General features: G+C 39.8%; 1 protein-coding gene across 3 annotated transcripts in view; it reads right to left on the reverse strand.

Moving 5' to 3' along the window:
• ELAVL4 (ELAV like RNA binding protein 4) overlaps positions 1-27,032 on the reverse strand; it is an 83,941-nt gene that overhangs the window by 41,463 nt on the left and 15,446 nt on the right. For all 3 annotated transcript variants that reach the window (XM_081086665.1, XM_081086664.1, XM_081086663.1), the window contains exon 2: positions 7,199-7,439. In XM_081086665.1, the coding sequence (XP_080942791.1) occupies positions 7,199-7,439 (241 nt within the window). The remainder of the gene's footprint in view (positions 1-7,198; positions 7,440-27,032) is intronic.

A 27,032-nucleotide genomic window follows, 5' to 3' on the forward strand; every position in this document is an offset into this window, starting at 1 on the left:
AATCGTCTGATTTGAAAGGGAGGATGAAGAGGACTATAGCTAGGGCGCAAAAGGAAACCATACCTGACTATTGCTATCCTTGGGGGTGGGGTGGGGGAATTGTGTCAACAGAAGCAGAATGTATCTGTATAAACTCTAAACTTCATAGCTTTACTCAATTTCCAACCTGTCCTAATTAGAAAGGATTGGGCGTCGATGATTGCCTTTGATGGGTGTGTAAGAGACACAATGATTATGGTTTGCTGTTTGCACTTAACCTTCTGACATTTTCCAAATTCCCCTTGATAAGGCGGACTTCTGTTCCTCCATTTTGTAACCACAGTCGGCCACCAAATCCTCTCCACACTTAAAAATTTTTCATTCACCCTCAACAATATATCTCCCCAAGTCAACAAATTGAAATTATTTTACTCTTCTTTGTGAAACACATATAAGATAACTGGAGAGAGGTGATAGATAAAATGACAAATGCAAACATGCCTGATTTTCCTCTGAATTTGGGAGACACATTGCACTGTACCAAGCATATTTGTGAAATCAGCAGCAAAATGTACTGATAAATGCTACTATTTCCTCTAGCCTTCCTATCACTAATGAATATCCCTCTGATGTGCATGAGTCTGTTTCTGCTTTGTTTTGTTCTGTTCATTTGTTTTTTAGATTCCACATGTAAGTGAAATCATGCGGTATTTGTCTTTCTTTGTGTGACTTATTTCACTTAGCATAATATTCTCCAAGTCAATCTACGCTGTCACAAATGGTAAGATTTCATTCTCTTTATGGCTGAGTAATATTCCATTGTATATATGTACCGCAGCTTTTTTATCCATTAATCTATCAGCGGAGTCTTAAATGAAGACAGGTTGCTTCCATAGCTCGGCTATTGTAAATAATGCTGGAATGAACATAGGGGTGGCATGTATTTTTTCTGAATTAGTTGTTTTCATTTTCTTCATATATATACCCAGAAGTGGAAGGGTCATATGGTAGTTCCATTTTTAATTTTTGGGGGAAACTCCATTCTATTTTCCATAGTGGCTGTACCAATCTGCATCCTAGCAAAGTGCACAGGGGTTCCCCTTCTCCACATCCTCACCAGCACTTATTACTTGTTGTCTTTTTTTATAATGTCCATTCTGACAGGTGTGAGGTGGTATCTCATTGTGGTTTTGATTTGCATTTCCCTAATGATCAGTGATGTTGAACATCTTTTCATGTGTCTGTTGGCCATCTATCTATATGTCTTCTTTGGGAAAATGTCTATTTGAGGTCCCCTGCCCATTTTGCAAATTGGTTTTAAAAATATTGAGTTGTATGAATTCCTTACATATTTTAGATATCAACTCCTTATTGAATATATTGTTTGCACCAATATAATTATTTAAATGAGCTACTCTTTTTAAAGCATTTAATACAGTGCGCTCAGAACACCCATAAGGCACACAACAACATACGAAAGCTGTTGTATGTTGTCATTTTTCTTTTTTAAATATATTTTATTGATTTTTTACAGAGAGGAAGGGAGAGAGATAGAGAGTTAGAAACATCGATGAGAGAGAAACATCGATCAGATGCCTCCTGCACATCTCCTACTGGGGATGTGCCCGCAACCCAGGTACATGCCCTTGACCGGAATCAAACCTGGGACCTTTCAGTCCGCAGGCCGACGCTCTATCCACTGAGCCAAACCGGTTTCGGCTCATTTTTCTTTTTCTTTGCTATGTGCTGTAAGAAATTATGCCAATAAACTCACCTGAGGGCTGAATGAACATTTCAGGAGTGAATTCAAAGCACTTACGTATTTCAGGATTTTTCAGAGCCTTTTATTGTTTATAACGTTATCTCAGAAATAAACTCAGTCAAATTCCCACAATGTCCCTATTTAACAGTGAATGAGGTAACATCAAGTGATCCACGACCCTCGCTCTCCTGTCCCTCTTCAGCCCGAGAGGCTGTATTCCATGTGCCTCTTGGCCTCATTTCTGTAACGGACCTGCCCTCCCCCCACACGCTGTTGTCCACGTCCCACATCTCATCTACTGAGAGGGACACACGGAATTATTAGCACTTTCCAAAAAAGAACGGAAGTTACCCAGTGTCACTGACTCAAAACTGACTTGGTTCCTTTAATTAGAGATGGGGTTCCTGATACAAAGGCAGTGACTATGTATTCACCTGGCTGTCCACAGCAGTGAAGTGTCTTTTTTGGGGGCCTTATTCTGCCTTTTCCACTGAGTGAGAACATTAACAAAGACAAAGATGTGTTATAAAGGAAGAAATGAGGAGATGGATTAGAGGTGGGGTTTAGGAAATGTTATCTTTGCTGGTTGGGCTGCAACTTCGGACCTACTTAATGTGGGGGTATGCTTAACTTCCCCTGGCGATGCTGCTTCATGTTAGACTGCTGCTTCCAAAGACACGTCCTGGCTTCACTTCCTTTGTCCAAATCCCCAGAGAATAAAAAGGCTGCTGTTCTTAGGCTGGAATTTTAGCAAATTCCTTTGCTTTTTCCCCTCTCCCTAAATCTGAATCATATCTTGCAAAGCTTCTCCAATAGCTCCAGCTAACACAGACCTCACCCTTTCTCAACCTTCCACAGCCCCGATAGTCTGCTTCATATTCCAGCCACTACATATATTCAGTTTTGTAATCAGTAATGTTCAGTTTCATCCACCCTGTCCTCAAAACTCCCTTCAGAACTCTCACTTGCCTGAAATGGATAGAAAACTACTCTTAAAAACTATACTTCATGGGTACAAGAAGAGTGACATTAAGTAAAAATAGAATTCTTTTTTTTATCTCTGTGATGCAAATAAATACAAACTCTGATGGGCAGATCAAAACCGTTTGTTACTGTACACTAATTTATATCTGGGGATTTTTCTGTTACTTTTTTCTCCTTTCTCTCTTGGTTTTGGAGCAGGGTGATAACAAGATAGACAATTATCAAAATGCAATTCAGCATTCCAGCTCTGCTGGCTTTGAGACATACTCTGAGCCACCTAACTCTATCCTGGCTAAGCCATACGTTTCCGCCCCTAAAACACTGATCATCTAGGAACCTGGATTCAGTAACGCAATCTTAAAGCTTGAAGAAACAGAGAGACAACCAAATAAAAAATAAGAAACAAATTCAATTCTCTCCAGTCCAAGGGAAGAGTATAACTCTACCGAGGGTTTTGGTGTTCTTCGCCTGAGTTTCCAGGTTGCACTAGTCCTTGCCGACCACAGTCCACCTCCCTTTCTCTCCAGCAGCAGAGGCTGCAGGTGGATGAAGGGGAAAAGAAAGGACACGGCTTCCAGGGTTATCACACGTCCATGGCTGCACACAAAAGCAACTTGGGACATACGTTTTCTCTCCCCGGTATCTAGATTATCTTGATAAGTGTCCTTTCCCAATTGGAAAAAGAAGAAAATCTAGTATCTCTAAGAAGATAAATAACAGAGATGTCCAAAAGCACTGTAAAGAAATCTTAAACCTGGCACTTTCAGTAAATTTGCCTTTACTCTGAAGGCTGATGTGTGTTCTCAGAGGAAGATAAATATTATTATCTTTGCCTCCCGTTATACACAAGAGTTTTACTTAAAAAAAAAAAAGTACTTAAAGCCACAGTGCATACTAGGTAGACTCTCCAGAGGATGGCCAGCAACCACTACTCAGAGGAACCCAATACTTCATCGGGTTATGGGATGAGCATTAGCCAGAGATCTTCACTTAGCATAGGCAGGGGCACCCTGCACATGCTTCCAGATAAGATCATGCTTTTGGAAACTGGGGGTGACTCCCAGTTCCACCATCTGCTAATAACTAGGATGCCTGGTTCCGTTACTTACCCCTCACTAAGGTTCAGTATCCTCATCTAAGGAAATGGAGGTTGTTCTCAGTGTTAAATGAAATAAGGTATGTCCAGGGCTTAGTAAGTACCTGGACTAGAGTTAAGTACCTGATGAATGAAAGCAATTATGTCCTCAGTACCACAACACTTAAGTCCATGCCCAGACTTCCCTTCTGTGTTCTCAAATGGAAAAAAAAACATTGACAATCACAGCAAGGAGTGAATCCAGCCTTCTCTCTCTCTCTCCTTTCTCAATATCTATTCTTTCTTTCTATCTATCTAATATCTATCTATCATCTATCTATCTATCTATCTATCTATCTATCTATCTATCTATCATCTACCTATCTTAGAACCTTCTAAGGGGGAATCTATTATAGTCTCTTAGAGAGTGGTTTGGGCTTGAAACACTTAATCTTAAATTCTTACCTCTTTGCCACCTCCCATCCCCCAATCCTCTCACTGGATATTTAGAACTCCTTATAAACTTCACAGGATCGAGATGCATTGAGATCTGTAGGAGGTGTTGAAGGAAAAGGGGGACTGGGATATTAAAAATCAGGGCAACAAAAATACCTATGATGTCATTTATCCTGACTTCTGAACCAACAGCAGCAGCCTTTTTACTCACCTGCTATGGTCCCTCACCTCTCCCAGCCTGTGTTGTCACTCACCCCCAAATGTAGGCTCAGAGGGTCTTCTATTAGAGCAATTCCCACTCCTTCTCCATCTCTCCACAGCCCCATCTCTCCCTCCTCCTCTGACTTTGAGCATAACCAATTAAACCTGAACAACGGGTGGATGGAGGAAATATGCTGCATCTATGGAATGGTACAGCAGGGACCAATTTCACTGTTAATTTAAAATGCTAGAATTAATTAGGTAGTGTAAATGAAGAATTTAATAAGCACTCTTTACAACCACAAGTTCTACTTTTATTAAACACTGCTACCAAATGAGGGCAAATATCTCCAGTCTCTCTATGTCTCCTTGCCTCATTCCCATAAGTTCTCTGCAAATAAAATTATCTTTTTTGGCCTGCATTAAAAAATGCATAATGATAAATTTATGCCTGAATTGTATTTCTTCTTTCAACCCATAAGCTTCTTCCTTAAGCTCAGATGCTATTGTATGTCTCTGCTTGTGCTGGGGAGGGTGCTAAACAAACCAAAGTTGACAATTTTGGTTTTGTATACCAAATTAAAGGCTGTCTTGGAAGCTGTCACTCCTATTCAAATACACTCGGTGAACTACCAAATTAGCATTCCTTCAGTAAAGGAATCTGCTTGTTTAAATGTGCGTCTTTAGAAAACAAGGAAAAACACCATGAATCAGTACTTCACAAAAACCTCACTACAGTCTAAGGGAACTCTTTTGAAAGGTGATTAATAATATTCACTAATATAGCTGGCAGAGTCCCTATTTAGAAGGCAAAGCTACACCAAAAATACATTTTCTATATAAGAGTGGGAGGAAGAATCATATGGTTAACTGGTTTGAATTTGGTTTGAATTATCATCCTATTATATAAAAATTGTTCTGGAATCTAAACATTGGCTTTCAGAGAGCACAGGCAATTCTGTTAAAGAATGGATGATCCAGTGCTCTGGGGCAAGATCATCAAAGCCCTGGCCCTATTTGGAGACCATGATAAAATCTGTTCTAGCCACTCCCTTGAAACAAACTAACTGTATCTGTAATAAGAACATCTCCCCTTACTGAGAGACTGCTCTGCAATACATGGTGCTAGGTAGCATACATCCGTTCTCTCATTTAATCCTCACAATAAACCTGTTGAGGTAACTATTATTTCCCAATTTTACAGATGAGAAAATTATGTTTGAAGGGTTATGTGACATATTTTTGACAGTTATTTTAGTTTTGTGGTTTTGAAAAGTACTTAATTTATTTGGGGGGCAGATTTACACTGGAATTAGAAAATTAAAGAGTATATATCCTATATAATAAAAGGCTAATATGCAAACCAACTGAACAGGGGAACGACCAGTCACTATGATGCACACTGACCACCAGGGGGCAGATGCTCAATGCAGGAGCTACCCCCTGGTAGTCAGTGTGCTCCCACAAGGGGAGTGCCACTCAGCTAAAAGCCAGGCTCACAGCTGGCAAGCGCAGCGGTGGTGGCAAGAGCCTCTCCTGCTTCCATGGCCACGCTAAGGATGTCTGACTGATGGCTTAGGCCTGTTCCCCTGGGGAGCAGGCATAAGCCATCAGTCGGACATCCCCCAAGGGCTCCTGGACTGTGAGAGGGCTGGCTGAGCCCCCCGCCCCCGACTGCACGAATTTCATGCACCGGGCCTCTAGTATGTGTGTGTGTGTGTGTGTGTGTGTGTGTATCTCTACATGCACACATATACATTGGGTTCTCTGATTTAAGATCAAGATGATGTAGCTTCCTATTATAATGAGAGTGTTTCCTTTTTCTTATATAGGCTAGTTGCTCAACACTTAAACTATCCAGAGAAAGGGAAATAAGTCAACACTCAAAAAAGACAAATGCTTAAAGGTGAGTGTGAATGATTTTAGGAGTGGAGTACCCAGAGAACAGCTACCTCACTGCTGTCATGTAGCCCAATATTTTTCTACGAAAATTTTTTCATTTCAAAGAAGATTGTAGGGAAATTCCCCAATAATTAGTGTCATTAGGTCCTCAATGAATGCTTGCGGGGAAAAAATCAGAACCTAAAAACCTTAAGCACTGAAGTTGTATAGGGTATTGTTTCACTTTCAAGTAAAAAGTCTCTGACTTCTTAAAGAGTATCTCCAAAACAAACAAATAAAATAAAATACCTCAACTGCGGATCTTCATGGAGCATCTCCCTCCTACTGCAGAGTAATCTGCTATCCTTAGGGCTTATTTCTCCCCAGGGACATGGGCAGTTGTGGCCTCCTTCCACAAGTCCACCCAACACTGTCTAACACACAGAAGAATATCGGACACACACAAACCAAATGTTTGAGGGGAAAGGGATAAGTAGATAGAAACTAGCATGGAGTATATGGAGGGCTGAGAGCAGAACAGAGAACTAAAGAACAAAGGGAAGGGGTGGCTGCTTAAGTATAAAAGCGGATAAAACCAAAGTATTATTTCACAGATAGTAAAGCTGAGGAAGCTCCAAATTCTTCATCTTCTTCTCAGTCCTACAATCCTCAGTGTGGTTTTCTATAGTGCACACACGTATAAGTTTATGACTGTGTGCCCACACCATCCTTGAATGCAGGATCCACACTGCAGACACTCAGATGCATCACCATGCATGTGCATTTCTGCTAAGGTCTGCACATCTAATGGAACATCACAGCTGCAGATTCCAAGCCTAGAATGTTGAGGAAGAACATACCTGTAATTTTGTCTCTCACGAGTTTGCAGGATTCTATTTCACCAATGCTCCCAAAGAGACTCCTGAATTCCTCTTGGGTCATATTCTGGGGTAAATAGTTGACTATGAGGTTGGTTTTGCTGTCATCTGTGGCTGCCCCTGTCTGCATGGGAGAAGGACAGTTTCTATTGTTGCTGGAGGGTCCATTGCTTGTATTGGATGTCGGGCCATTTGACACCTGAGGCTCCATGGTGCTAATTATCTAAACAAAAATAAAAATAACAAAAACAAGCTTTTTGAAATCTCAAAGATATAACTAAAGTATTTTTCAAGATTTAATTTAATTTTTTGAAAAGAAAAAGAGAACAAGATAGAACAAGATGGAGCAAAAGAGACTGGGTTGTGAACATAGCCAATTTAGAAGCATGTTTTAAACTAAAATGTTAAACTCCCCTTGCTATTTTTAGGCCAGCCCATAGATTTTGAACACAGACTAGCATGCAGTGGGAACTCTCCCATTATTTTGTTAATGAAAAGCTAATTCCTGTTTTCATTACACAATCACTCTCAGAAATGTATACTTAAGCCACACCAAATTATAATTAAAATGTAAAGTAATAATCATGATTAAAATTATAGTTCCATTAAAGCTGAAAAAGCTAAATATAGAGGGCTACACTCATAAGATCAAATACAGTACCTGTTTATTAACTATCTCCTAATGTGAAATGACATCAAATTAAGTAGAGCTGTTTCGTATAGGAAGGGTTTAGATTTTCACTGATGCTTAATCACTGATCAAACTTCAGATTTCATGAGCGCATACTGGGGAGCTACAAAGTCTATCTACTGATATTTCAACCTAGCCGCTTTGTCACTATTTCTCCTGGACCTCTATTAAAATAAAACACCAGGAAGAAAACCTCTCTCTAGGTTTCCACCTGAGGTCCAGCACATCCCAAGGTTGTCCTTCCGCACATAACTCAAAAAGAACTTTCTCTGGATTTAAATAGTTAATTCAACAAAGATTTCCACAAATGTCTCTACCTTCAAGGAATTTACTGTTTATAGAGGACACAGACAGGCAAGAGGATTGCAGGACAATAGACATGTAGTGGAGGGGTAATTAACCCTGCTAATAGGACAGCGGGGTTCAGGGGAAAGTATTAAGAAGATGACGCTAGGATGAGGTTTTTGTGGAAAATGGGTTTAAGCTCATGGAGCTAGGTCATGAAGATGCCCCATATCATATGATAAACATGGAGAATCACAACATTTCAGAGCTGGAAGACATTGAAGGGAATAAAATCTAGTTCAGAACACTCAAGTTTGAGATGGATTCCAGCAACTTCTTTGTCATCACGAGAAAGTGGGGCAGACTCTGGGCCTGCACCCAATTTTCCTGGCCTCAAATGCAGCCCATCAGTCCCACTTTTCCATTCTGTCCTACTACCATCTCTTACTCATCCTTCATGATAGGGCTTCCGTCTCCTCTGAAATTGGTCATCAACTCCTTGGAAATAGAATCATGCCCTGCCATTCACTGGCTGTGTGATCTTGGGGAAGAAACTTACATTGTAGGAGACTTAGATTCTCTCATTTGAAAAAATGGGAACAATGCCACCTGTCTCACTAGGTGTTAAGAAGGATCTGGTAACACAGTGTGTATAAAGCGCCCAAATAGTAGTGGGAACATAACCACAATCATTGATATTAATTAAAGTCACTCTTCCACTCATGTGGTGTGACTTCTCTCACTGTCTCCTCACAAGAAAGCAATGAGGCATATTCTAATATTCTCTACATTTTATAGATGAGAAAACCATGGCTTAGCAGAGGTCTGATAACTAGCAGCTACCGTTATTATTACCATTTGGCTGCTCAGAGAATTTGGGGGAATAGGAATTCTAATATAATATACATGTCGTAAAGTATTTAAATCTTGAGGATGCAACTCAAAGAATGTTTACAAGGTAAACACAACTCACACCTGACCGACCACCTTCCAGAGAGCATGACTAGCGTCACAGCAGCCTTCTTTGGCCTACTACCCACATCACTCACACCTCCCACCCCAACGTAGCCATTTCTAATCCACATATTTGTTTTTATCTGGTTTTGAACTTAAGCACACGGAGTCACACAATACATACTCTTTTATTTCTTTCCACACATTATGTCTGGGTATCATCCATGGGTCAAATGTAGTGGTAGGTTGTTCTCCGCTGCTGTAGACAATTCCATTGTGTAAAAATATCACTTTTTATTATTATTTTATCTCTGATGGGAATGTTCCTGGGAGTCTATTTTTTGGTCTTAGGGTATATGTATGTTCAGGTAAAGTAGATACTTGTTGACAGTTTTTCGAAGTGGTTGTACCAATCACATTCCTGCCAGCGGAATATGAAAGTTCTAGCTGCTGCACTTCCTCGGCAGCGTTTAGAGACTGCTTTTTGTTTGTTTTTCACTTATTTTCTCATCTGAAGTACAGTGGCTGAGTACAAAGGAGTGAGCTTTTAGTTGCACAGCTGACTTAAAACTCTAGTCCTATCACTTACTAGCTGTGTGAGATCGGGCGGGGAGCCTCAACACCCCAAGCCTGTTTCCTCGTTGTAAGTTGGAACAAAGCCTATTGTGCAGGGCTATCTTCAGGGTGACAGGTCACATATGTATTGATTAAGTGCCTAGACAAACTCCCTGGAGGCATCATAACTATTATTCTGCATCATGCCCTATGTAGGTGAGGTTACTATAGTGGTTTCCTCTTCTAATGATCACAAATGGAAAATGAAACAACAATAACAAATAAGAGAAGAGGAGTCAGGGAAATTAGGCAGATTGAGGATGGTGGGGAGCTTCTAAGATTCTTTAACATCATGTAAGTAACTTTTTAAAAAATATATAATTTTATTGATTTCAGAGAGGAAGGGAGAGAGAGAGCGAGAGCGAGAGCGAGCGAGAGCGAGAGAGAGAGAGAGAGAGAGAGAGAGAAACATCAATGATGATAGAGAATCATTGGTTGGCTGCCTCCTACACACCCCATACTGAGGATAAAGCCCACAACCCAGGCATGTGCCCTGACCGGGAATCGAACCTTGACCTCCTGGTTCATAGATTGATGTTCAACCACTGAGCCACGCCAGCTGTGCCATGTAAGTAACTTGAATCACATCACAAGAACTTTATTCTTGGCTTCAGGTCAGTTATGAGATTCTGGAAGGCTGGTCCAGACAGCAAGTGGAAAGCAAAGAGTCCCTAAAAAGAATCCTAAGTCAAGCACTCCTCAGCAGTGATAGAAACTGCACCCAAAAGCCTATTCAGCTGCTCTGCCCTTGAGGCAGGGTTCCAGGAAAAATGAGAAAGCTGTGCCCAGGGGAGGGGGCCATGCTAATGGAGATGATGTTGCAGAGCATCATCACAGCTCCTTGCTGGGAGGCAGGTGTCTGCTCGCCAAGCCGTCCGGCCTCCTGGGTCTGTGCAGTGCCTCCATTTGCTGTGTAGTCTCACTGCTTCAGTGAGTCAGGTGTCCAGGCAACAAACACACGGAGCACTGCCAACTCGATAAAGAATTTGAAAAACAGAGTATATCCAATTTAGAAGGCTTGGCTAGCAGAATCACAGAGCTGCCCAACTATGGAATTTTTATTTCATGGCAAAAAGGCCAGTTCCATAATCTATAGAGCACCTTTTCTGCTCTCCACCTTCCTCAGGTTAACCCTTCTTATAGGCCTCCCAGACACCTACACAATAGCCTGTGCTTTTGTGGCATCTTTTGGGGGTCTTACAATGGAATATGACGAGTAATATCAGCCATACCTAAGCACGCTGAGATTCTGTGGGACTCAGACTGTTAAAGGTCACCTGACAGCTGGGTTCATCTTTTGTTCACTGGATGCTCACCTCACAGACACATGTGGGTGAAAGCCAGCCACTTGCCCGTGTGAACATCTCACAGGTCTGGGAAGTATCAAGTCTGCAGCAAAGTAATTTCAGTTCCTCAATCAGCTTTCTGATCTGCTTACATCCGATGTGGATTTCCTAATGTATGCTGACTCATGGAGCTGAGCCCCATCTGTAGATCAGACAATCCTAACTGGGCTCAAACCTCCGAAAAAGAGCCATGAGACACAATGTTCTGCATTGAGCTACTAGACAGTAGGCCAAGTCATTCTCATCTGATGGAGATGGAGCTCGCTTTGCTCTGCACTCGCTGCACAGTCGTCATTCTGTGTATTTGGAAAGAACTGATGGAAGTACTCACATGCACACACAGACTTTTCCCAATAAAAAAACATGCAGTTCTGAAGTTGGGAAACATCTGCAAATGCACTGTTATACCTCATGTCATAAGATCCTTCACTGGTCTTAATGATGCAGCCCAGGATGCAAAACAGGCTTACAAAAGGAATCAGAAATGTAAAATGTCAGAATCAAATCTGACACATAAGTCAACCACGAGGATTTGAAACCATTACTTGGAAAAGAAGAGAAGTTACCAAGATATAAAGATAACAAACCCAACGATATGAAATGACAACATTTTAGCTTTACATGATAGATCTTAGAGAGAGAGGACACCTGTAATCTCTACCTGGGAAACAGACCAGAGAGATACATAGGTGACAGTGGGAAGGATAGCCTCCAATCAGCACAGAAGCTGGCTCTGCAAAATCAGAACACTTGCTTCCCCAGCCTATGGCCTTTGATATTCTAACAGCGCCATTCTCATTGCGAATAAATATATCAGTTATTCAAGTGTGCAAATGTATTTTAATAAAACATTCTGTGTGGGTCTCACAGCCAACTTTGCAGCTGACCAGATTCCAAACCCCTGACTTGCCCTCCTTCCCTCTTCTGAATGGCAATTAAGAAGCAGAATTAGAGTCAGCATCCAGGATAGAGCACTGAGGAGGTTCAGTTGACTTCAGACTCTAATGGTTGTACAAAGCACTGCATTAAATCTTTTATGTTCCCGTGATATATTTTAAGAAACATTATACAGGCAGAAAATTTCAAGGATAAACTATTAGAGCAGTGCACAATAACGTAGGCACTCAAATCCTGTCATTGTAAATGTCAATGGTTTGAATGACTAATTACTCACACTCAACGCATTAACCTCATCCCTCCCACCACTCTTTTTTGCAAAATATACAAAAGCAAGAGAGAAGCCTCAGACTTGCAGCTGCTGGATCACCACTCAGGGCTGCTTGTCTCTGTGGAGGGGAGGTAAGAAACAGAGAACGGGCCAGCCTCTTTTTCAGGGTGCTCCTGAATAAAAAACCAACCCTCCCTGCCCTTCATGACATCCCACTCACCACAATCTTGCGTTCATCCCAATGGTCCTAATTTCCTGCTCAATCACATCTCTCGCTATTATTCACTCAAGGTATCTGTTACACCACTTTCTGAACATGCCAGGTCATATGCACATAAAGAGAAGTTTATTTCCACGATGGCTAGATCTGGGTATGTTAGATGAACAGAGATAGAGGCCCAGTGTGCGAGGCACTGTGAGGATATAGAAATAACAAAGACAAGGAGCTGGCCCTCCATGAGTTCACATTGTGGATGCATGACAGACATCAGAGAACATTAGGGGCCACAGGGCCCAGCTCCATAATTTTAATGATGAGAAAACAGGACAAAAAAGGATAAATGGCTTGTTAGAGACAGAGATGGAGTTGAGCCCAGGTCTACAGACTACCTCACTTGAGTACTCTTGTGACAATGCAAACATGGATGAGGGCTTATTTCTTTTTTCCTTAGGGAGGAGGTGAGGAGTGGCCATATCACAGAAATGCATTTGAACAGAAGTGTGGAAACATGTCTACCTCTGTACTTTTCTGACTATAACACTTTATAGTTCACAAAGAATGATGACCTGAACTCTGAGCTCCATGTCCAGAGACCGAATCTGTTTTGTTCATTACAGTACCTCCTGCATGTAGAACAGGCCTAGTAATTAGTAGGTTATGGATAAAGGACTATTGAATGAATGAAAGTCCTTGCATGCCCTAGAGTACACTAGATCCCTCAAACAACCCTGTGAAATACTACAAGCTAATAAGGTATTAATCACTAACAAAAGAAGACAGAACAGTTATTGAGTATCTAACCCCACTTCCCCACCTTCCACGCACCTATCCTCACCCTACTCCTTGTACAAGGTGGGCGAGAATGGTCAGTTGAGCATGCTGGAAGCATTTAGTCCATTCCAAAATCCTCAAACTGTGTTGAGTACTAAAGTACTAAAAATATATGGAAAGCCCCTTTCAACATTTCTTCCATCAGCTCATGAATCTCTTACATGTCCCTTCATCCCCAGTCTCCACAAGGCTTTTATTTACTCAAGTTTGGGGAAGGTCGGCTAGAGTTACAACTGAGTACAGAGTCCTTGTCCTGGGCCCCAGAAAGCCACCTCACAAGTGCTACCATAGGACCCTCACCAAGCCTGTCAGCCATACAATATCCTGCCCCTGCTCCAATATTCTCCATAACAATGGCAGTCTGACGATAAACTGTATGGTCTTGCATTTACGTATCTTAACATAGTTGACACTTTCAGGATTCACTTCATGAGGCAAATAAGAGGTTACAAGTTTACATGACAGGAACCTGCTCTACTGTAGAACTCACTCCTGACATTCATCATCTAAGAGCCCAGGGCAGGGACCTTGACATGGTGCTCTTGTCAGTCCTCGACTTCTGTTATTTTGGTGGAGAGGTGGTTTCTATGCTTAATTCAGGCAAAGGAACAACAACAAAAAGGAATCTGAAAGGTCACAGGAATATGATGTTTCTTTTCCAAATACTGTCTCCTCTACTTTGAGCGCCATGTAAATGAGAAAGATGCTAAAGGAATGTACTGATTGCAAACATGCCTCAGGTGTGAACATTTGAGACACACACACACACGTATTTTATTAAGTATTGTAATGCATATTTAAAGGTGTTTTCTTTTACCATGAGGAAGAACTTTTCAAAAGTTATGTATGGAGGCTAACCCTTATGTAATAGAACGAGTGCTCCCAAGAGCATGAAGAATAATGTTTACCAAGGGCAGTCACTAAATCAAACCATTAAAGAAATTGATTTAAATTATTCATGGGAACAAAAATAAAAGTCCCAATTCTCTTTGTAGGCCTTTCCCACTTAACCCTTACACAATTCTGATACCCAGTACGGTGGACTCCGGTGGAGCGGCCCAGACTACCGCATCTCCTGCACCTTTCAGAAGCCTGAAAAACAAACCCCCAAAGTTAGACTTTTACACAGCAGGCTCCGTGTTCCTGAAGACAGATCTTATTTTTAGCGATAATTCCTCACTTTTCTTCTTGCTTCTTGAAAGATACTAAAAATGACCTTACAACTCCCCAATTTCACTTTTCTTTAAAGTTTTGTTTATCAGCTCATTAGTCCATACTCTCTCCTCCTTCTTTTCAAGAGGCTTTAATTTGCGTGAGCCCCTTCGGGTTAGTATTTTTTTTCTAAATGCAACGTCTTCCTGGTTGTGATTCAACTGGGAAGGAGACACTGTTATTAATCGAGTCCAAAAGGAGGGGCTGAGATTGCTGATCTGATCACACCAGGAAAAGGGAACATGGAAATATAAACTCCCCTCCAACCAAATTATAGATGATGACTCACAGAGACCCCTGGACCTCGGGAATGTGGCTGCAAACTGCACTCATGCCCCCCAAAACCATTTGTACCAAGTTTCTGTAGATTCTGCTGAAAGGTAACTAGAAAACGGGAAAAAAATTTAATTCCAACTGGGGAAAACATGCTGACAGCTTAATAATACCTTTGGGCAGATGCACAAATAACCTGAAAGACCTATTTACTCTAGGAGGTTATGTGGTAATAAATTCTCAGCATACCCTTAAAACAAGTGTATTAGGTTCAACACAAGTGTATTCAATGCTATTATAGACCAAGGTATTATTTTAGGAGTTGAGGAAACAAAGATAATTTGGTTCCTGCCCTGGAGGGTTCAAGTTGGGAGGATGGGAGAGGTGGGCAGGTAAACAAATAATCAATTAAAATCCATTGTATACACCCCTTCCTTTTAAGCAACCTGCTCCAGAGTTTCTCTAATGACTCTCCCTCCTCACCAAAAAAGCACATAAATGAAATACACACAGGCTAGTCCTACTCCAGCCTGACATGGAAATGACAGCTCTGTTCCCAGTCTAAATGCCCACGTCCTAAACAAGTGACTGTAACATGAGGTAAGCTGGAGGCACTGCTCCTTTGAAATAGCATCTTCTTCATTGGAGATGGACACCAGGCGCTGAAAGTGCTCTCAGCAGTGGTAGCCAGGGCTTTTACAAAATCAGCAGCCGCTAGGAAGAACAATTTCTTAAAATAGTAGGGCCAGCCTGGATATGAAACGCATAATCAAAATTTAATTTCTCTTAGGCATTGGTCTCAAATTTACAGAAAACCAAGTTTTTAATCTTCTTCCCCAAACACATCACACACATTTCTCTTCCAGAATAAATACTGGCCTCCTTTATATTTTACGGTTTCTTTAGAGCTTCGGTTTGGGCCTAAAATGATTTCCTGGTGTACCCAGTCTGGGGCGGTCCTGGTAAAACCTCTGGGTGTTTGTTCTTCACAGACTTTTACAGGAAACTCTCCTGAGCTTAGGGATGGCTTGATTATTGGTTCAATGCAAAGATGAGGCAACCTTTCCTTCACCACCCCACTCCCCATTCAATCCTTGTTTCCAAAATGGCCACCAAATAAGTACAATTTCAAATTTCAATAAGCTTTCTTTATTAAAGGCATATTTGAAAAAAGACAAATGTTTTCATTTTAATATAAATACAATTTCGTGGGCAAGCTCTCAGGTTAACTGCAAAAATATTAACTTTCACACAAAAACAATCACATCCTACCTTTTAGCCACCCAAACTCTGAATGTTTAATGTGGGCAAAATAATCAAAATGCCTAAATATAAGTTATCAGTACCTGTTGAAATAGGAACTAGCTGTGATGGTAAATATATTATCCTCATCTTCCATACAAAGAACATTAATGAATTATTTGTAAAACTGTCCACAGACTGATTAAGTTGGATTTGTCTTCTGATTTAATGCATAAACAATAGCCAATGGCAAAATTCATGTAAACATAAGTATTGTATATTTATAAAATGCTTGGCTAGTGGTTCAGAGTGTGAGCAAACTCACTGAAATTCAATTGTAAAAAGCAATGTGTTATTCCGTACATCTTTATCATGATCTAAAGATTCGGGTCATGTCTCCGAACTTGAGTTTTTTGCACATTCATTAAATTTTTCAGAAATCTACATAACACAACTTTTATTTTGAAAATTAACACTCATTTTCTTAACAGAGCTGGGGAGGAGAGCAGAGGGGAATAGAGGGAGTTAGTATCTAAAAAAATCTTCACACAGCAACCTTGCCTTTTTTGAGAGGCATTGTGAGCCTACTGCCCTCCCAATTGTGCAATTCAAGGGAGAGCCTCTTTGGGGGCATTCTGCTGCTAAGATGCTGAGTGAAATAAAAGTTTTCAGCACCTCAATGTATGTATAAACGGGCATGCTAAATTCAACCCACGGACAGTCCCTTAGTATATCTGCATGTTCATTAGTGAAAAGATCCCGGACATTGTTCTGACAGGGTAGCTTTAAATGTGAAAACGGCTTTATTGCACTTGAAAATCTATTTTTAATTTCATCCTTCACTGACTTCCCTGGTATATGGATGAGAAAAAAAGGACTTTTTTGACCCGATAGGAGAACTTTATCCCTCAAACTATCTCAGAGAGGTAGTTGGGCTACCACCCTCCTGGACACCCTGTGGGAGGCAGATGGGTACGAGTAGAACCGAATCAGTGTTGGTGAGAATGCAGACCTGAGATGGCAGAACTGTCTTTGAATTATCTGTGGACCACATGTTTACAGAGAATGTAGAAATTCAGGGGTTGCAACTATCAAGTTTTAAGGTGCAATGAAAGAATCTCTCTCATTGTTATTGGTGAAGTATGTACTGACACAAACTTTCTGAACGTTGTGTTCATATTTCTGGACCCAGTGATCCATTCTTAAGCTCAGAAGAGAATCCAAAATTCTGTAGACCCAAAGTATGCACAATAAGATATATTAAGAAAACTGTATCTAGAGGAGTAAAGAAACAAACAAACAAACAATCTAAGGGCCCAACAAGGGGAATGACTAAGTAAGTTATTGTATACTTTTTATGATACAGTATTCTGCAACTGTTAAAATGTTTATAGTAGTTTTTAATAACATAAGAAAATGTGTATGATCAATGTAGAAGAAAGGTGAAAAATTGATTATCTCAATTACATAAATATGCACAGAGTGGAAAGAAAAAATAAAATGCTAACAATAAATGGTAGCATTATAGATGATAATTCTATCAATTACTTGTCTCCATCATCATTTTCCAATTTTTTGTGTATTTGTTTTACAATGAAAATATAGCCCTTTTGTAATCTGGAAGGAAGTTCTTTTTTAGAAAGAAAGAAAATAAATCCTTCAAACCAGTTTGGGGGCCACGGTGTTAAAAAATGACTCCATCTCCTTCCAAGAGTCTTCCTGCAGGATCTCTCTTTGGCCACACTGTTTGTTCCCACACCAGAGGAAACACAGGAGCCCAAAGGAATGAAAATCACATTTCCTGAAACAGCCTCTGGTCTGGTCTCCCCTTCACCTAACTCACTGTGCAAGGTTACAATCTGAGTTGGCCTTATCGCCTGGCAGCAACCTTCACGAGGACAGCAAGGAGAGAAGATGATTTATAAGAAAACCATTCTCTGGATCAGGGAGTGAAAAGTACTGATCCGTTCTAAAAGCTCCCGCTGACAAACTCTGATATTATGAACATTCTGCACTTGGACAATAGCTCCCACTTTTCTTAATTACATGGTTTGAGCAGGAGCCTGCTTTCAGGATCTACCCAATCGCATAACAGCCATTTATTTTCCCAACTGCAGCTGCCAAAATTTCCTTGATCTCTGTTCTGTGCTCCATCTTCAAGGACATGTTGTGAATGTATGACACTGTCAAGCAGCATTCCATGCCGTGCTTTTAAGCTTCTCTCTCTTTCCTGCATATGGAGATCCTCCTAATACACATTTATTAAAAATCTCATGAATAAGAAGCAAATACCAAAGTATCGTTATATTTTGGTCTGCTTTGAGGCAAATACTTTATTACGGCAATGAGCCACTAATATTCTCTGTCCTTCGCGTGATGGGTTTGCTTTTGTTTTAGGGACTCTGCATCCTGTGATTCACTGCGTCTCCTCTCGGTTAATAGCGCTAGGAAAATGATGCCGGAACTGTAGCTCTGTGTGTGTGAAGAAAGAGCAAAGGATTTCACTGCAAACTTTTGATGTTTGTTTGTTTTTTTAAACACAAACTTTACCCTTATATTTATCTTACTTTACAATTCTCTTAATTTTTCTTCACCTCAATCTCCTCATTGTTCTATTTTTTAAAATCTCCCATTATATGTATTTTTATGATTTGCCTTACAACAACAGAAAATGTTATACTTAGAACAGAGAAGAGTCACTATTTCTGTCTTCACAATCTTGTCTTTTTCAAAATAGACTTTTGAAACCTCACTAATTCATACTAATTGGGCAAGAGTCAAACTGGCATTTTAAAATTCAGAAATAATAATTTTTAAAACACCAATTTCAAAATTATTATCTTTACACTAAAATCAAACTGCATAATATATAATTCTCAGGTCCTCTCAGGACTAATTTAATATGCCCCTAAGGATAATTTGGATATAATATCTGTATATACACTAAGGTATGAAAAATAGTTTACTTCTTTGAAATCACAGATAAAAGTAAATTCGCTTGGCAAACTCTTCCAACTCTTGATATATTCTTTTTATTCCAGAAATTTACCTTTTAAAAAAAGTCAGTGGGTAACAAATATTCAGAACCAACTGTTGTCAAATTAGTGCAACCTAAAATTTCTTTAGTATAGGTACATGTTAAAGCAAGCTAATGAAATCACAATTTAATGATGATAATATAGTGCTTCCTTTGAACAGCCCCTTCCCACAACTGAAGTTAGCTCTTAAAAAGAAGAAAAGCAGTACAAAGGAACAAAAGCCACGCTAAGTTCCTTAACATTAATGAGTTCCTTTGATGGGCCAGAAGCCATTATGTTAAGTGCCAAGGATACAAAGAGAGAAAAGAGGTTCCTGCCTGTAAGGAAGTAAATAAATAAGTAAATAAGTAATTACTATATAAAGTTATAAATGTGGTAATGAAGAGGTATATACAAAGGAGCCTCGCAAAGTCCCTGCTCAGAACATGGCAAAGGCTCAGGAAGTGGAGATCCTGGATAGAGCTGATTAAAAAGTGCCTTGGGTAACAGGAAAATGTTTTGGCAAGCAACTGCCATTGACTCCTTCCAATACTACCAACAGTTAGCACATAATAAATGGTGACAGGTGTCTTCACCTACATTACTTCCCTTAATTCTCCCACAACTTTGCAAAGTAGGCCATTGTCCTTCCCCCATTTACTGATGAGGGAGGCGTGAAGACATGAAGTCACTCAGCATGATGGAGAAATGAGGTTTCAGGTAGTATCCACTGTCACTCAGCCAGAAGGGCAACTTGAACTCAAGTCTGAAACCAAATTCTGTGCCCTTCTCCATTTCCTAATCCAGAGGTTGCCAACCAGTGGTCCGCGGACCACCGGTGGCCCGTGAGGTCCGAAAGGTTGGCGACCGCTGTTAGAGTCTGAGGATAATGTTCCTAACACCATAACATGCAACCCAGCCATTTTAGAGAAAGCAAGTGAACTAATCTGGTTAAAACCAGTCTAGGTTGTGTCTGCTATTAGTCAGTACATATTGATAAATAAATGGATCTTACAGGAAAGATCTTGATTGAAAATTCTACATGGTGTAATGCAAAGAGCATCAGGTTTGAAATTGACCTGATCTGGGTTTGAAAACCAGCTCCAGCCTTGAGCTTGGGTTAGCCACTTAAAGACTCTCCAAAGTACACTTGAAATTTCCTCACCTGAAAAATCTGAACAATTCTATCTGCTTTGCAGGGTTGTTGTAAAGATTAAAAATAACAAGTTGAAGGTATCTGGCTCAGAGCTTGCACAGGTAAGCACGCAATAGGTGTTCATTCCCCTTGTGCAAAAGTTACATTCTGAAAATATGTGCTCATTAAATAAAGTGTTGCAGGTGGTAAAGCTGACTAATCTACGAGTTGGTAAGATCAATACTTGGAATTTAATTTCTGAAGGAGAAAAGAACACTTAAGAAGGTTACTACTCATCATCTATATCGATAGCTATTTCCTTCAGCTTCTAAAGCAGTGGTTCTCAACCTTCCTAATGCCGCGACCCTGTCATACAGTTCCTCAGGTTGTGGTGACCCCCAACCATAAAATTATTTTCGTTGCTACTTCATAACTGTAATTTTGCTACTGTTATGAATCACAATGTAAATATCTGATATGCAGGATGTATTTAGGCGACCCCTGTGAAAGGGTCGTTCGACCCCCAAAGGGGTCTCGACCCACAGGCTGAGAACCGCTGTCAAGGCTTCACAAACATTAACTAATCAGGTCTCACAATAATACCAATCAGGAAAATACAGAGCAAAGGGGAAGGGATTAAGCAAACTTTTAATAAAAAGCACCCTTTTTAACGCTTACAAACACAATTTCTGGAACACTCTGCCCTTTAGAAAAAACCCTCTACTGTGAATGGATTAAAGTTAGATACTTTCGAATGAATGTAACAAGCGCAGTCATTAGGATTTCTGATTTCCAGAAAGGAAACTCCTCCTGTTTTCATGTAAAATTTCAGTAAATTGCCAGTGCACTCTGTATACTGAAAGCAGAAGGCATCTCTGGCCTTCTACGTGGACCTACCCGGGGTGGAAGAGCAGGGGCTGTTCTTGGTCCACCCTCCATCTGGACCGCTCCTTCCTTTCTGTGGACCCAGGAGCAGGTACATTGACCAAATGCACTTCAAGGGGATTTTCCAGGCCCCCTCAGAAAGGTGCGGCAGGAAGTGCAGAGCTAACACAGCAAGTGTGATCTCCCTGGAGAAATGAGATGAACTTTACAAAGCCACTAAAAAGAATTCATTAAATCACATGCTAGACTTAGGAAACTGTGTAAGCACATTTACACCCAGCACCCCACATCATCTTTATGAAGATACCGAGAGATGGGCGGGATTCTGGCTCTCCTCTCTGCCCTTACCACTTGCATTTTACAGGTGAGAAAACTAAAAGTTAAGGAGCAAAAGGAGGGTAGAGTGAGTAGCCCCTGCTCACATGTACAGTTGGATCTAAACTGAGGTCTTACCGTCACTGGCTCCCGTCTTCCTCCTTATCCACCACAACCTCCATAAGCCCTGGGAAGCACAGTCTGGACTACATCTTTCCTCAGCCAGCCATGACAGACCGAACACACTGGGTTCTCTCTCGTGCTCCACCCTGCACAAGCCCTGCTACTGGCCTGGAAAGCTCTCCTCTCTCGCCTTCAGGCTCAACGGCTTTCCCAACACCCCACCATGGCCCCGCCTCTGTTCCTGTACATGCTTCCATCACGGACATTTACCACATGGCACCAAGACTCTCCACCTTCCTGTCTCTATCATTGGACTGTGAGCTCCTTGAGGACAGAGCTGTGTGTGATTTATCTGTAACCCTGGGGACCAGTGCATAGCTCCAGATATTGTTGGTAGAATAAATGAATGAATGGATGGCTCTTCAGGTGCTCACCTGCTCTCCACAGCTAAATCTACTTTCCTTGCTCTGTTCCCCGCCTCTCTGCTCATATCATAAACCTCTCACATCTTTTCTTTTCAAAATCAATTTAAAAACAGGAGCACATTCATCTTTTAAAGCTATATTGCTCTTATATTATTTCCCTCAACTTTCAAACTGTCCCCAAAGAGTGCATTTTTGAGGCCAGGTGTTTTCCATTTTCTGGGTAAGGCCATCTTTACAGTGACTATATCTTCACTCCCATATTCCTTCTACCTCTGATTGCCTCTGTTTCAAGCCCACACTCATATTTCATTTTTACTTCAGGTCTGAATCTGGCTGAGTCCCACAGAACATTTCCACCTGTGGGAGTTTCTCCAAGTTACACAAGCCAAAGCCAGAGCCAATGGGGGCTCAATATTTTGCTGTTAAGACTGTAAGAGTTGGGCATGCCTGGCATCTTTTAAGATGAAATCTTTAAAAATATATATATTTTTTTATTGATCTCAGAGAGGAACAAAGTGGGAGAGAGAGACAGAAACATCAATAATGAGAGAGAATCATTGACTGGCTGTCTCCTGTATACCCCCCACTGTGATTGAGCCTGCCACCTGGGCTCAATGTGCCCTGACCAGGAATCAAACCGAGACCTTCAAGTTCAAAGGGCGATGCTCAACCACTAGGCAACACTGGCCAGGATGGCATTATTTTTTTAAAAAAACAAATGAGTGAATAAATAATCGTGTAATTACTTCTACATTCATCAATCCAAATGAAGTCAAATACCTGCTAAACATCTATTTGTGCTCTGTACAAAAGGTGTGCTTTCAAATGCTTGGAAAATTATTCTTCTACTCTTAAAAATGTTTAATGGAGAGCTGTTTGTTTTAAGTCTCCAGATTGCTAATGAAAACAAAGGAGCTTTGGGATAAAAATAAACTGTATTTCTCACTTTCATCTTTTAATCTTAAAATTTTAATGTAAGTTTATGCAATAGCATACACAATGAAAAGAGGAAAAATACATAAAGGTTTTTATCTATATTTTAAAACTAATGTTTCCCAGTTGCTGACACTTGGTCATCAAGTAGGTTTATATACAATTCCAGTTAGTATAGGAGCCTGAATACTTTGACCTATGAAAATACACATTCAACATTAAGTACAAGAAAGTGCAAAACTAAAAAGTAGCAAACTCAAGAATTTAATTCAGGATTACAGACCCCAAAGCCCTTTTATCAAGTGCCTTTCTTCACAGAGCCTTGGGCCTCTGAGGGCCTAGGACTCCAGGAGGATGGAGCCAACACAGTTCTGTGACAGAAGCTGGATGATCTAGTCTCTACTATATTGATTTGAAGCAAATCAAATCTTTTTTTTTTATTTTTTAAATATATTTTATTGATTTTTTACAGAGAGGAAGGGAGAGAGAGATAGAGAGTTAGAAACATCGATGAGAGAGAAACATCGATCAGCTGCCTCCTGCACATCTCCTACTGGGCATATGCCCGCAACCCAGGTACATGCCCTTGACCGGAATCGAACCTGGGACCTTTCAGTTCGCAGGCCGACGCTCTATCCACTGAGCCAAACCAGTTTCGGCTGAAGCAAATCAAATCTTAATCTTTCTATGGCATCCACAATCCTTCCTGGGATGGTATGTCCTCAGTTTTAAGATATCTGCTCTCCTACTTGAAGGCTATGCAATGCGAAGTAACTCACACATTTTAGCCTAAATCTTCTCTCCCTGTGAACCCTGCAAAAAATGACCAATATTTAAAATGCATTCCCTAATGCAAGGATGGTTCAACATATGCAAATCAATGTGATACATCACAGTATATAACATTAACAGAATGAAGGGAAAAAATCATATAATCATCTCAATAGCTGCAGAAAAAGCATGCAAGAGATTTCAACATCCATATGTGATAAGAACTCTTAATGAATTAGGCATAGAAGAAACATATCGCAACATAATAAAGGACATATATGATAAGTCCATAGCTAACATTATACTCAATGGTAAAGAGTTGAAAGCTTTTCCTCTAAGATCAGGAATAAGACAAGGATGCCCACACTTACCACTCTTATTTCACATACTTAAAGTCCTAGTTAGAGCAATTAGGCAAGAAAAAGAAATAAAAGGTATAATAATTAGAAAGGAAGAAGTAAAATTATCTCTATTTGCAGACAACATAATTTTACATATAAAAAATCATAAAAATCAACAAAAATCATTAAATCTAATCAAAGAATTCAGTAAAGCTGCAGTATACAAAATTAACATGCAAAATTAGTAGTGTTTCTGTATACTAAGAACAAACTTTCTGAAAAAGAAATAAAGAAATTGATCCCATTTATTATAATGTCAAAACAATAAAATACTTAGGAGAATAAATTTAATCAAGGAGGCAACAGTTCTCTACACTGAAAACTACAAGAAATTGATGAAAGAAATCAAAGAAAACACAAATAAATGAAAAAGTATTTCTTGCTCATGGATTGAAAGTATTACATTTGTTAAAATGACAATACTACCACAAGCTGTCTATAGATTCAATGCAATCACTGTCAAGATTCCCATGGCATTTCCTTTTTTTTTTTTTTTATTTTTTTTACAGAAGTAGAAAACACTCCAAAAATTTATTTGGAACCAAAAAAGACACCAAATATCTCAAAAAATTCTGAGACAGAAGAACAAAACAGGGATATCACACTTCCTGGTTTCAAACTATACTAATCAAAACTCTGTTACCAGCATAAAAACAGATAGGCCAATGGAACAAAATCCAGAGCCCAGAAATAAGCCCAAGCATATATGGTCAACTAATACTTGACAAAGGGGCCAAGACTTCTCAATGAAGAAAGGCAGTCTATTCAATAAGTGGTGCTGGGATAGTAGGATATTCACATGTAAAAGAATGAAACTGGACACACCTTATACCACTTACAAAAATTAACTCAAAATGGATTAAAGACTTAAATGTAAGACCTGAAACCATGAAACTCCTAAAAAACATATAGAACAAAGCACCTTGACATGGGTCTTGGTAATGATTTTTTGGATATGACATCTAAAGCATAAGCAATAAAATAAAAAATTAACAAATGGGATTACTTTATATTAAAAAGCTTCTGCACAGCAAAACAAACCATAAATAAAGTGAAAAGACAACCTATAAATGGGAAGAAAACGTGCAAACCGCATATCTGATAAGAGGTTAATATGCAAAACATATAAAGAACTAATACAACTCAATAACAAGAAACAAATAACCCAATCTAAAATGGGCAAAGGACCTAAAGAGACATTTATCCAAAGAGGATATACAAAAGGCCAACAGGTACATGAAAAGATGCTCAACATCACTAGTCACTAGGGATATCACTAGTCTCAACATCGCATGCCTATCACAATAGAATGGCCATCCTCAAAAAGACAAGTGATAACAAATGCTGGTGTGGATGTGGAGAAAAGGGAATACTTGTGCATTGCGGGTGAAAATGCAAATTAGTGCAGCCACTATAGAAAACAATATGGAAGATCCTCAAAAAATTACAAATAAAACTAGCATATGATTCAACAATTCGACTTCTGGGAATATATCTAAAGGTAACAAAAACTCTAACTCAAAAAGCTATCTGCATCCCATGTTCATAGCAGCATTATTACAATAGTCATGGAAACAACCTAAGAACCCATCATTAGATTAATGGATAAATAAGATGTGGTACATATATACAATAGACTATTATTCAGCCATAAAAAATGAAATGATGAAATCCTACCATTTGCAACTACATGGATGAACCTTGAAGGTATTATGCTAAATGAAATGTCAGACAAAGACAAACACTGAATGATCTCATGTATATGTAGGATCTAAAATTTAAAAAACCAAACTCATAGAAAAGGAGATCAGACTTGTAGTTACCAGATATAGAGGTAAAGGAGGGAGGGGAAATTGGAGGGAGATGTTCAAAAGGTATAAACTTCCAATTATAAGATAAGTGCTAGGGATATAATGTACAGCATGTTGACTAGCTAACACTGTTGTTTAATACATAGGAAAGTTTAAAAAGTAGAGTCTAAGAGTTCTCATCATAAGCAAAAAAATCTCCCTTTTATTCTTTCTCTTATTTTTATTGTATCTATGTGAAAAGATGGATGTGAGCTGAACCTATTGTGGTAATCGTTTCACAATATATGTAAATCAAACCACCATGTTGTATGCCTTAAACTTATATAGTGACATATGTCAATTATTTCTCAATAAAACTGAACAAAGAAGTACAGCCGAGGGAAACTGAACTATTTTTTAAAGTTTGCTTGTATTAAGCCCGGCTGGTGTGGCTCAGTGACCTATGAACCAGGAGGTCACTGTTAGATTCCCAGTCAGGGCACATGCTCAGGTTGTGGGTTCAATTTCCAGTAGGGGGCATTCAGGAGGCAGCCAATCAATGATTCTCTCTCACCACTGATATTTCTATCTCTCTCTCCCTCTTCCTTCCTCTCTGAAATCAGCAGAAATATCTTTAAAAAATGCTTTTATTAAATACCTACTATGTGCCCAGCCTTGAACCAGGTTCTTTACATATTCTAAAGACTAATCCTTTAAATAAGCCTATGACTTAGGTATTATTAGCTTCATTTTACAATGAAAACGAGGTTCAGACAACTTAGTGACTTTACAGATAAGTGGAGAAGGAAAAAAACACACCAAACCCTTGATTTCTCTGACTCCAAAGCCCATACTCTTATAGAAATGAAGATCCTATGATAATGCCAGTAACTACTGCACTTCTTAGTTCCACAAAGAACAATTGAATGATCCTACATTACTCAATAAAACATCCTGGCTGACCCTGACCTTAGCTGATTGATTGACTAAGCCTTCCTTCTGACTTCCTCAGGGCCTTTATCCCATTTCATAGCCTCAACTATAAGGAATGAAGCCTCTCCCTCATAGACTGAGGACCCCTAACCTACTTATGAATTCTCCATGTTGGGTTTTACTGCAACCCAATCATTTAATTTCCTGCTACTCCAGGGCTGACCACCCCACACCCTGAGTGCAGATCAGAC

The sequence above is a fragment of the Myotis nattereri genome, assembly GCF_964212035.1.
Source record: "Myotis nattereri genome assembly, chromosome: 3".
Classification (NCBI taxonomy): domain Eukaryota; kingdom Metazoa; phylum Chordata; class Mammalia; order Chiroptera; family Vespertilionidae; genus Myotis; species Myotis nattereri.